At 43.6% G+C, this 12776-nt stretch overlaps 1 protein-coding gene across 8 annotated transcripts in view; it reads right to left on the bottom strand.

Annotated features, from left to right (window-relative positions):
• Nucleotides 1-12776, bottom strand: part of hppy (MAP4K3-like protein hppy) — a 53996-nt gene that overhangs the window by 1224 nt on the left and 39996 nt on the right. The window contains exons 4-14 of one of the 8 annotated variants that reach the window (XM_041776786.2): nucleotides 10023-10121; nucleotides 9656-9954; nucleotides 8899-8986; nucleotides 8542-8605; nucleotides 5888-5926; nucleotides 1574-2813; nucleotides 1383-1509; nucleotides 971-1327; nucleotides 467-910; nucleotides 188-409; nucleotides 4-130 (exon numbers count right to left, since the gene is read on the bottom strand). In XM_041776786.2, the coding sequence (XP_041632720.1) occupies nucleotides 4-130; nucleotides 188-409; nucleotides 467-910; nucleotides 971-1327; nucleotides 1383-1509; nucleotides 1574-2813; nucleotides 5888-5926; nucleotides 8542-8605; nucleotides 8899-8986; nucleotides 9656-9954; nucleotides 10023-10121 (3106 nt within the window). The remainder of the gene's footprint in view (nucleotides 1-3; nucleotides 131-187; nucleotides 410-466; nucleotides 911-970; nucleotides 1328-1382; nucleotides 1510-1573; nucleotides 2814-5887; nucleotides 5927-8541; nucleotides 8606-8898; nucleotides 8987-9655; nucleotides 9955-10022; nucleotides 10122-12776) is intronic. The other 7 variants (XM_017177904.3, XM_017177907.3, XM_017177908.3 and 4 more) reach the window with 7 other exon arrangements.

Raw genomic sequence — 12776 nt, 5'->3', positions numbered from 1 at the left:
TACTTATCGCTGCCCAGCAGCCTGTAAGTGCGACTCATGTCTTTGATTTCCTGCGTGATTTCGCCATTGCGTAACGACTTTCCCTGCATGCCATGCTTGTGGAAGGCCAGCACGCTGTCCGGCAGGCAGACTAAAAAATACAAAATGTATTTAAAATATTATTTCAAAGTATATTTAATCAGCCTACCAATGCTGTCCACATTAAAATCAAAGTTCAGCTGCGATACCATCTTCTTGTGCTGCTTGGGGTTGCCCTGCAGCGTTACCACCTGCATTACATTGCCATAGCAAACGAGAATGGCGTCCTTCTCCACCTGGTGCACACGCACCACCTTCAGCAGGTCGCGTCGCGGCACCATCGTGGCCATGGCGTCATACTCCAGGTCCTCCGAATGGAACCAGCTGGCACCTACAAAAAATATAACCTATATAATCAATCCTTGAATCCTAGATTCCTTGCACTCACTGTTCATATTGATCAGCTCCAGCTTGAGGCAGCCGTTCATGGCCTTTCTCACACCCGTACACACAATGGGATACTCCAATTCGGGCGTGATAATCATCTCAAAGACGGGCGTGTGTCCATTCTGAACACAGCCATGTCCTCCGCCCTGGATACTAATGGCCGGCCACTCGCATTGCTTCAGCAGCATGAACTTGTTCAGGGGATCGTACCACTGCATCAGAAAGATGCCGCTGGGCGTGGCTCCGCACAGATATTTGTAGCCATTGTACGGATTCCGGGTGACACAGCACTGCGTGCAGCCTTTTGTGTCTGGCACCTTGGTAGTCAGAGCGAATTTGCGGGGCACCAGACGCTCCGGGATCTTGTTCATGTGCAGCGAAAAGCGAACCGTCTGCTTGGAGTGCAGGGCCACCAGGTCGTGTCTATAAAGCTGGCAGGATTTTCCTGTCGGAAAATTAATATTAAATAAAGGATCTACTTTATAACAAAAGAGTCTACACCAACCCGACAGGCTCATCAGCACATCCTTGATCACATACAGCCAGGTGGTGCGTCGCGGGAACAACTGATCTATGGCCGCATCGTGGAGCTCATTCATATTGAGGTTGTAAATGCCCTCCTCGGCGCCAATCAGCAAATGCTGATCCCTTGTCTCCGGGTGAATCCACGAGGCCGTGCAGTGGACACGCAGCGGACAGCCATTGAAGATCTTGGAGAAGCAGGCACCCATATGAACCTTGGGTGTGGGCGGCAGGCCATTGGAGATGGGCCGCGGTGGCGTATGACGGCGCTTGTGGGAACGTTTAGGAGGAACTGGAGGCGTGTTATTCAACAGATCCGGTTGGGCCTCCTTCTCCACTGCTTAAGAGATAAGGAAATTTATACATTTCTGGAGTACTTCCAAGCAAAGACTCACCTTCATCATCATCCTGGGTGCCGCCATCGCTCAAGCTGCGTGTCCGCGACGACTTGCCCATGTCATTGATCAGCCCTATAAGCTGATCCATGGAGCTATGGCGACGAGGCGAGTCCTCCAGACCATTCTGTGGGTTTTCAAGAACAAGATTACTTTTGGCTAAGGCTTACTTCTAGCTTAGAAAAGCTCACCTGGTTGCTCTCGTGCCGGTAATCACAGTTATTGCCGCCCGCTGCACTGCTAGAGCCCGCTGGCGTCTCGCTCGAGCTGCTCCTCAGCAGGTTCTGGTACAGATGCGAGGAGTTCGAGCTGGAAGAGGCCTCCTCGTTGTCTCTGGTTCCACTCGCTCCTGTTGTTGTTGCCGTCGCTGGGCACTTGGAATGCATGTAACCATCGCCCACGGACAATGGCATGGCAGCTGGTGGTGACGCAGCATTTCCCTCCACCTCATGCTTGTCCAGGAGGCCATTGGTATTGGCACCTCCTGCGACATTGGTACCGCTGCTGCTGCTATTGCCACCCACTGCATCGCCGCTGCAATTATCGAGGAGTAGGAGGCGATTATAAAACGAAGCTGTTGATGACGCGGACGCAGAGGATGAGATCGGTGCTTGGCCATGACCGTGCCCATGCCCGTGCCCATGGCCGTTGTTCGCCTGTGATGCCTGGGCCGCGGCGGCCGAGCGATAGTTGCTGCTGTAGCGGAGATAGTGAGCCGCAGAGGCAGAGCAACCGGTTCCGGAGCCGGCACCAGCAGCAGCTGCAGCGGCAGCGGCATTATTCATTGCCACATCGGCAGCCATCAGATCATCGTCGTCATCGCCACCCACATCGTGGTTGTCGATGCTGGTGGTGCGCAGGTTGGACAGCCCCAGGCCAGGGCTCATGCCCAGGCCCAAACCCAGGCCCAGGCCGAGGCCCACATGGCTGGAGCCCATGCCCATGCCCAGATAGGCACTCAGGCCCGGCATGGAGGCCAGCGAGGCGGACGAACTGATGCAGTTGGAGTTGGCATTAGAGGTCACCGAGCCGCTGGAAATGGACGAGGTCATTGGATGGTGGTGCTGATGGTGCTGCTGCTGCTGTAGCTGGGCCTGAGCCTGAGCCTGAGCGGGCAGATGCTGATGATTCTGCTGCTGCTGCTGTTGCTGCTGATGGTGGTGATTCGGATTGGGATGGTGAAGCTGGTGGTGATGCTGGTGGTGCTGATGGTGCTGATGGGTGGTGCTGGTGCCTGCGACTCCGCCTCCGCTGCTGCCGCTGCCGTTTGCCGCCGCCCCGCCTGCTCCCGCTCCACCTCCTCCTCCGACGCCTCCTCCCACAGCCGCTGCTCCATTGTGGGAGGAGCAGCTGCATTCGGTGGAGCCGCCGCCGCCGCTGGTTGTGCTGGCCAGTAGTGGGTCTTTGGTGTCGTTCAGTGGCAAGGTCGCTCTGCAGACCATTTCAGACGGACGAGAGGGAGAGAGAGAAAGAGAAGAGAAGAGAGGTTGCCGGTTGCTTTGAGCTTCATTCAGCGATTTCTGGGGGGGGATTTACTGAGGGGCAGCGTGATTGGGTGGACTGAGTACTGAGAGTGGTTCTGTGTGGAGTTCTCTTGTGTGGCGGAGGAGGCAGGAGCAGCTACTACTGACCGCCCGGCTCATCCAGTCTGTCTTGGTGTTTTTGGCATGCACGAGGGGTAGGGTTTGGGGATGTATATCGAGAGGAAAAGTTCGATATTGACAAAAATATCGTACTTATATCGAACATTTTTTGTAGAAAATATCAAATTTAACGTTAAATATCGGTATTATCGAAATTCCGAATAATAAACAACATCAAACAAATTGTTGTTAATTTATTTGTAGATTTTTACGACAATTTTATTCCGATATATAACAAACAAAAAATAAGATAATGGTAAAAAAAATATATCTCAACATTTAAATATCGCTTTATATTTTGGCTTTTGGGTAAAATATCGATTTATTTATCGACTTTTGAATCTTTTATCAATACTGTAGCGATTTATCGATACAATATCGTTCAATTATGCCCTTACTAGGGGTTTTATTCTATTTACTTGACTCTTGTATGTTTTTTTCTGGTCACATGCAATCGAAATGATAAACTGCCTCTAAGCGGATTACGCTCTTAATGAAATTATTTGCGGAAACGTGTCCTGATGAAGTTCTAGTTGCCTTTTTTTTCTGTGAGACGTGCGAGTTAAATAAATAAATAAATAAACTAATATGAGGCCATAAATTATGCATGAGATGCAAAGCATAAAATGCTCAAACATCCAATGGAAATGGGGAAAAATGCTTGAATAGAAAATTGCCTCGCACATGAATGCACAGAAAACAGGAAAATGTGGAAAATGTAAAGAGAAAGAGATAGAGAGAGCAAGAAAAACAGAAACAGCAACAGTAAACAAAAACAGCAGCAGTACAACAACAACAACAAAAAAATGGAAAAGAAAGTGCTGGGAAAATTAATTCTAAAAACAAAATGCGAACAATTTAGCCCAAAAATAAAACAAGATGAAAAAACAAACAAAATTTGCTGGAAAATCTCAACAGCTGCAGAGGAAAACTCAGAGAGAGAGAGACGGAAAGCCAGACTGACCCCAAGGAATCCCATTTCCCATTTGCCGAATTAGTTTTTTGAGAATTTTCAGTTGATGTTAGCATAATTGCAATTTGTTTTTCATCGTGTTTTCCCCCCGAGGCCGCAGAACAGCTTAGGCTTTTGCCCCCTCAATCAATATACAAACAAGAAATAGGAATCGAAATAAATGCTGCATATATTTTAGGACAGAGATTTCGGGGTCCAGGATCCTCCTGGCTACGTGTGGCATTACTTTTTGTTTGCACTCCAGCTTGGAGCAGGAGCAGTGTAGCTTGGGCCAATAATAATAATAACAATAAAAGCAATGTGACGGCCATTTGCACACACATCAAATAAATAAACAATAAACATGGCGGAAAAGGGTGTTCGGCAGTGAAAGGACCTGTGAAAAGGAGCCGAGCACAAATCGAGCTACAACCCAGTGAGGCATAAATTCTGACCAAAAATATAAACCAATTGTCCTGTATAAATTAGTTGAGAATACTAGAGACACTGTTGTGTGTTTCTGGGCAAATAATTGAGCCATCGATGGGGTCATTTCGGGCTACCCACGGTGCGTATACGTAATCTCGCTCTCTCTCTCTCTGGGTTGTTTCTACGAGTTTTTAGCTATTTCTATTCGATAGACAAAAGGCAAAAGTTTAGGCGAAATACGAGAGAGAGAGAGAGAGAACAAAGCCTCGCCCCACAGACAATAAACCCACAAAACAAAGGCCTCTTCTTTTCTACTACGACAAAAAAAAATAAAGGAAAACGAACGAAAGTAAAAGAAGTTTGGCAAACAAAGAATGCCAAAGTGGAACTAACTTATGGGAAGGAAGAAAAGAGGAGGCACAGAACACAGCAGCCGTAACTTAATATGGTTTATAAATGGGCGCAGAGAAAGCGTAATGAAAATGTTGCTACGACGAGTATCGGCAGTAATAAACCAAGGTGCTGCCGCCGCCTGCCTGGCCACAAGATGAGCTCCTGCCTTGGCTGTTCATAATGATAATGATGCTGCTGCTCCTCTGCTGGTTCTGTTGCAAGTCTGGCATGGCTGCGTGTGGCCTGTGAAGGCTGCGTATCTGACGGCTGTCAGGATACAGGATAAACTCGCACAAATTTGCAAAGTGTGCATGTGAAGAGGTGGCAGAGTAAGGAGCCAGGAGCTTCGTTACTTGCTGAGATGAACTTAGCGTTAAATCAAAGTCAAATTAAGAGTTTTGCATGGTACAGAAAATATGTAGGTAAGCGATGTTAACTAGGAACTTGGAATTTCCAGCAGCTAAATCGAATAACGAATTAACTAATTAGTTGGTGGTATTTTTCTTTAAGATTTTAAAAATCTTGAGATTTGAAACCGTCATAAAATTTCAGCTAAAACTATGCTATGTTATTTTTTAAGTCCAGCAATTGACATAAAACAATTCATGCTTTTAACCCAATTTTAATTTGGTTTCAAGTCTTAAAATATGAGTCTTTTAAAAATGTGTCTAAAAGTATGCTACGTTATTTCGTATCCCTGATATAAACTCTTATTTGCCATTGCATACTTTTAGCCTGCATTTTTAATTGTTTTAAAATCGCCAAACATCGTTTAAATCATACTTAAAAGCTTTTCAACTTGTTATTTGTTCATGAAAATGCTTTTCCTACATCTAAGTGCCTCTGTAAGTTGGTCCATATATTAGGATTTTGCCAATTTCAGGTTAAACCATCAATTTCAAAAAACCCTCGGTGTACAAAAACGAGGTGTCCTTGTGAGTGTAAAACATGAATTACGATAGAGTTGGGTTGGGTTAGTGTGCTTGAGTCTATGATCTATGTGAAGGGTTTGGGTGTTACACCGAGAAAGAGCCGGGTGGTTCATGTGGGGCTCGAATCTAAAGGAATACATTGGTGGGTGTAGTTACCTTAGCTTCAGCTCCTCATCAATATATTGTAAGAGGCTCCTACAAAAATCAAATACAAAAACAAAAAGAAGATACGGAAAAAAGTCATAAAAATAAAATCAACAAAAAAGATTTCAAGGTGTTTAGTTTTTTTTTTTTCATAAAAAAATCATTTAAGAAAAAGAGAACAAAAATACAAAAGTAGGAAAAGTAAACGGAAGTTAGTTGAGAAAAACCAGTACTTGAAAAACAGTACAGGGAAAAAACCAAAGCTACTATCTCACAGATTGTCAAAAGCATTATTAATAATTATTAAATATATATATATAGATAATCTGGAGTATAAATTGTAATTGTATAAGGTATATTTAATATATTAGAGTGTGTTTTTGCAGTGTTCAGCAGCCCTGGAAATTATTTCTATTAAAGTCGCTATATACTTTAAGGACTTGGAAGTCCCTCGGCATCCTTACGCCCAATTAAACGCATCAGCTAATTTGGCATGTTCATAATTTTCGCCTAATGTCATCTGGCGCAGCCCATTTCCCCACTTGAAGAGCTCCATAAACGGGATATTAAAAAATGTGGCAATTTCTGGCTTGCTTTTCTTGCTTTTCTATGCTTTTCTCCGGAGTTTCCCCCTCATTTTAATTTTTTTTTTCTGCTCAGGCAATTAATAAGGCTCCCTTTTTGTTTGGGTTTCCAGCCACAGCAAAAAAAAAAAATACAAAATGCGTAAACAAAAAGCAAAAAATAAAAATAAATTCCTGTTATACTTTCTGCTTATGACGGTTTAAATGAAATTAACCATGACGGCCGTCAGTCCACCCGCCAAAAGAAAGGCGTAAGACGTAGGACCCAAGAGGGAGCCAGCTTTTTGAGCAAACTTTTTGGGCGCCACAAAGCAGCGGAAGTTGTGGGGGTTTTGGGGGACTGGGGGCGTGGCACTTAGCCAGCAAGTCGCTTGTAAGCAGCGCTCAGTACATAGAAATTGGCGCAACCGTTTTTATGGCTTCAAATAAAATTGAGGGACTGAGCTGAGGCTGGCCTGCATACATAGACATAGAGCCAAGCCACTTGGCTTTGTTGTCTGCCTTGCCGCCAGTTCACCACTCCACCATATTCAAGTGGCGGCTGCCGCAAAGTGTTTGCCACATAACTCAAATCGGGCACTTGCCAGGCGCCACCTCCACATCCTCCTTTTAGTTGCTTCAATCAGCGGGGGAAAGGGTGAGGGGCCAGGGGCTTATTAAACGAGCCAAACTCCTCCATCAGCGAGGCAACAATGTGTAATCATTTAAAATGACAAATGGCAAAGGCACAGAGAAATAGAGGTTTGAAAAGGGGACTAGATTAACTTTACTTATTTTTTCCTGAGTTTAAAGCTTAAAATTTTCCCTTTACTAAAAAATTCTTACTGCTTTTAAGCTTCTTAATTCAAATATAATATTTATATTTAAACCTAAACCCAAAAAAAACCTAGTTTAAGCTGCTTATTTTCTCTCTGTGCCTTTGGCCTTATGGCAGCTGCATTGCTGTGTGCCACGGGGCGTATGCTTGATGTGCCATCCATCTATCCTTTGCCAGGCTCTGGCTCCAGTTAGCTGCGTTAATTGATTTCTTCAAGCTACTTTTTGCCCAGCAACAAACCCTGAGTAGCAACTCCCAGCTAGTTTCAGCTTTTCTACCCTTCCTGCTGTTGTTTTCCTGAATTCTCCTCAGTGATCCCGGGCGCTGAGGCAGCTTATTATTATTATTATTATTATGTTGCAGCCGGATCTTGGGCGAAACTTGTGCTTGCTCTGCTGTGCTCTGCTCCCTGCGTAATTACTTCTGGCCTGGCAATTAAATAGCCCACAAGTTTGCCAAGGTCTGTCCAGGGAATCATGCAATGCCAGGTTGCAATTATACTTGGGAACTTTTGGGGGTAGCTCTAGGTAGCTAGGAGTATAGGGATTCGCACTCGTCCATGGAGTGGATGAAAAATTCACAAGTTGCCAAGGCAGACACGTAGCGGCAACTAAGCGCAAGCGTGTATAACAGCCATACCACATACACATGAAAATGCAGCAGCAAAATAGTATACGAAATACGTAAGTAAACACATAGCTGGCTGCCCGGGAAAACGTGCTTCTAAAAGAAAAAAAAAAACGAATCAACAACAAAATATGGACTGTCCAAAAGTTCCGAGCAAATTACACACACACAGCAAGGCGAGGCGTGCTGTGGCCACCGACCGCCAGCATAAAAAGCGCAACATGCAATGCAGTTTTAGCCCCCTTCTTGCACCAGGCCAAACCTTAAAGACATGTTCATAATCAGGGTGCCGCTCAATTTCGGTTTGGATCGCCTACAACTATAAAGAGAAGAAGAACGGAAGAAGTGGCTATAGAATGGTTTAACTAATGGCTGATGGCGTCCACTATCCTCAGGACAAAAGGCTGACTCTGGCTTGCGGGCTGCATTTAGTAGGAGAGAGTAGAGTGGAGTGTAAGTGGTGTGTCTTTTTGTGATAGTGTGTGTGTGAGAAAACTGAAACCGAAGTACCAAAACCCAAGTCTCGCAAGTAAGAAAAACCATAGTGTTTCGTAGAAAATAAACTGTAGCATAGGTTCAGGCATAGAGAAAACGGAGCGGAGATATAAAGAGCTCGCTTGCTAGCAAACTCCACTTACATGTCACTGGGTAACGTCTCGGGACTAGAAGATCGCTCATTCCTCCACGTGGAGTTCGTCATGCCTAAGGGGGAGAGAAAAAGCGAAGAATTTGATTAGAAATAGGTAAGAAAAAGTAAAGGAATAAGAAAGAAATTAACTAGAAAAGACCTTAAATTAGTTAGAAAAGATATACTTATAAGATGCATAGCTTGCTATATTTTTAATGAAAGGTTTGTCTATAAAAACTTTAATCTACCAAGAAAAAATCCACAAGAAACCGTAAAAATAATGAAAACTGACCAAGCAAAGTGGCTATTATTATTTTAATGAACAATTAACTTTACCTATAGGTAGATTTAACCTAAGAAAGCTCACCTGTTTTTAGTGTGTGATTTAACGCTGGCACGCCATTGGTGCGCGACGTCATCTTGCTGGGAATGCGCTGAGGCACACTGGCCACCGCCTGGAAAAAAGGCAAGGAGAAAACAGGATACATTAAGAGGCGGAAACAAGAACCAGAAGAAAGGGAAGTAGCTTCAACCACCCCATCGTCACTCATTCGGCGACAAAGTTTCCGCTGAGCGATAAAATCTCATAAATCAAAATCATATTGGGATTTTAGAGCATGATGCGTGCTTTTTGCAAGTAAAACAAAAAAAAAAATAATACTAAGCTAAGTAAAATTTGAATATCTAAGACTAGAGAGGAGAAACTTATTTGCTTGAGGCGTCGGCTGCTCCGCAAAAGTTTTGTAAAACATCCAAAACAAATTGAAGATTTATGAGTTGACAGGAGCTGCCTGTCTGCCACCCTGGGAAAATGCCTTTAAAATGGCTGTCTCTCAATGTGTGTGTGTGTTTGCCTGCTGGCGGAATCATTAAACTTCAATTTGATTTGGCATTTGCAGCTGTCGTTAAGTAATGTCTAGACAGCTGCATTAGTTGTGAAAATTAATTAGGTTGTAGAGGCAGCAGCCGTTTCCCTGAAACTTTAAGGCTCTCCAAAAAGTGTGCGTGTGTCTAATGGCGCCGTAAATCCTTGACCAATCCTTGCTCCTTGAGACGCAGCTTTTATCCCTGCCTTTAGCTAAAAGCGTAAATAAATTACGCAAAAGGTGGCACAAGTGACTTACTTCCTCGTCCCCATCCAGATAGTAGTAAAACTGCTGGTTGGGACTTTGGTACTTTTGCAGCAACTCCTTGGCCACCCGCAAGGACATCTCGCACTGGACAAACGGATGCTGCAGCAGTCGCTCGGCGGTGGGTCGCTTCTTGGGGTTCTTCGTCAGCGCTGTTTTGATGAAATTGTGAAAGGTGGGACTCCACTTGTCCTTGTTGTTCAGTGTGGGAGGCTTAAAACCGCTCTTAGACATCAAAAAGAGGGCGCGCATCGGATGCAAATCGAACATGGGTGGCTGAAGTTCCGCCAGTTCTAGTTATGGAAAGTTATTAATTAGTTTAAATTGAATTAAAGGGAAGCTAAAGGTAGCTTTAACTTACCGATGGCTGTGATGCCACAGGCCCAAATATCACATAATTGATTGTAGCCGCCCTTACGCTCTACAGCAGCCACTTCGGGAGCCATCCAATAGGGTGTACCTGGGATTAAAAAATATATATATTAAATATATTCGTTATATCAACTATTACACAATGAGATTGCATTAATAGTCTTTATTTTTTTGCTGTTCTTGCTAATTATGCAGCATTTAATTTCATTGTCATTGCTGGCGATTATATGCCTGTCATTTATTCATTTTATTCCGGCTGTTTTTAATTTAATTAGCTTTTTTTTATATCTCACCAAATGTGACAATTGTGCAAAAATAAACAAATTGCTGAATTATGCAGAGAGCAGAGGTAATCAAAGTCCCCAGACTCTGGCACACAACGCGCGCGTCGCACGTTTTATGAGGGAGGCTAATGCGTCCATTACTCATACGCCATGTTGCAGCGAGGCAAGAATTTTCGCAACAGCAGCAGCAGCAGCAGCATCTGCTGGAGTAGTTTCACTTGGATGGATGCCTGAAATGTCGCCTCCGAGAAAATTAATTTTCCTTCTAGCAAAGTGGGGAAAACTCAGCAAAGTCGTGGCAGTTAATTGTATTTTCAATTTAATTAAACCACAACGAAGGTGGAAAATCAGGTTTTCAGGGCTCTTTGATATATGGCCAAAAGACTTTTCCGAGTTTACGGTATATGTATACCCCCAGAGGCCGTCATCATCATTGTTTCCGCTGCTGTTTGAAAGCCAGGACAAAGTGAACCGGAATCGAACTCGAAGGGGGGAGTTCTACCAACTGAATTCCCCAGGAACTTTCGTATGCATTTTAATTAAAGGGATCGAGATACCAATGATACACAAACACACACACAGAGAGAGAGAGAGAGCAATTTCATCCGCAAAGTGACAGGAGCAGAGGCAGCAACAGCCAGTCAAGTATCATTTTGTTAATTGCTGTTGAACTCAAAAAAAAAAGAGGAAAAAAAAGCGAAGTCAAAGTTGGTTGGAAAAAAATTAAAGAAGACAGGCAGGCCAGAATTAAATGCTAGCTGCTGGCTTTTAGGCTGCAACTCTATTTAAACCAAGACGCATTTCCGTCAACTCGCGGCCAGGGAGACATTAGAGCCAGACCTGGCACACACACATCCACTCTTTATGGCATAACTGCGGCTGGAAATAAGGGAAATACCAAAGCGAAATAGGGGGCGTAATGTGGTGTAAGTGGGTGTGGTTGCTCCTCCCTGCCCATCGTGTGTGTGTGTGTTGCCATTGACTTGTTAATGACACTAAACACAAACGTAAGCACCTTTTTATTGAATAATAAAAGCGTCAGGCTGTCGCCATTTCCAAAGGCCCCTGACTCTGTGTCTGTGTTCCTCTCTCTGACTCTGACTCTTTGGAGCTTTGTCTTTTTTTCTTGGTTTAATGCATTAAAAAAAGATATAGTGCCCTTGGTGAATCGGGATATAAGTGCTGGGAGTTTTAAAATGCCTTTTAGGGTGGTTTAAAAATATTTAAATGGTTTTAAAAAGCAAAGGAATTCCATTTTCTACAAACGATAAGGCTAGGAAAATCATTTTAAAGCTGATTTTATACAAGATTTTGGTCTTAAGAGCTCATCTTTACCATTAGGCTTTATCACAAGTGTCTTAAGTGGCTTGAAATTTCCTTTTAAAGGGTGTACTGTGGGGATTAGATTTTATTCCCAGGAAATTTGATTAATTTTAATAATTTTAGAAGTGGTTTTACCTTTTAAAAGGCTTAGTTTGTGCAGAAATAAATATTATATTTCAATATCTACTCTTAGGAAACTTTTTTTCTTTAACTTATAAATAATAATATCTTTTTAAACTTATAAAAATAAATGTTTTTAAGATTTCTTAAGACTTTTAAGCATTTAGAACCCTAAGAAAACCTCTGAAACATTTAAAAGCCATAGATTACAATTCTTATTTGCTTAAAAAGATGTAATAAAAACCTTTTAAAAATTCCAGGAATTTTTAGAACTCTTCTATTGTCCTGGTATCAGTTTCATCCTTGAATGAGCTCCCCTATCGCTGGCATCCTTGTACCAATCGATGGCAGCTCAGCAATTGACTGCTGCCAAACATGTATGAATGAAGTGTCAGCGATTCGGGACTTGACCTCGTGCTCATATGCAGACAAGAGTCCTGGACGAGGACGAGGTGAAGTCTAGGTGGATGGTGTGTGTACACACTTATCACCACATTTGTCACAGCAGTCGCAACACAGCAGTCACAATGGGTGAAAGCTGAATGGCAGGGAGCTCTAGCCAGCTCTCCTGCGGAATGATAACAGTAAGCGGACGTCACATTGTTTGACAGCTTCACACAAAACAAGGAACAGGGAACAGGGAACGGGAGGAGATAGTGTGCAGAAAGGGTGCTGGATCCCAGACAGACTCCCCACATTGACATGCCACAAAAGATGCTCGCTCAGCTCGAAAACGTCATGAAAATGCAGCAGCCAAAAGTGGCAACAAAGAACTGGAGGAAACAAAGGGGCAAAGCGGCGACCTCAAGGTCGTTAAACTTGATGCTTCAGCCACGCCCCAACTCTCCTCTATATGTATATATTTTTTCAGAATTTTTCGCTGCACAAATTGCAGCACATTAATCACACACACACACACCCTCTCTCCAGGACTTGTCCATTCAAATAAATCTGAAATCAAATTAGCGCTCTGCGAGTTTGCTTTATGGCAGCTTTTCGCTTTTACGACAGGACTT

The sequence above is a fragment of the Drosophila kikkawai genome, chromosome 2R (genome assembly GCF_030179895.1).
Source record: "Drosophila kikkawai strain 14028-0561.14 chromosome 2R, DkikHiC1v2, whole genome shotgun sequence".
Classification (NCBI taxonomy): Eukaryota; Metazoa; Arthropoda; class Insecta; order Diptera; family Drosophilidae; genus Drosophila; species Drosophila kikkawai.
Note: the sequence above shows the minus strand (reverse complement) of the source record. Positions and strands in the feature narration are given on the sequence as shown.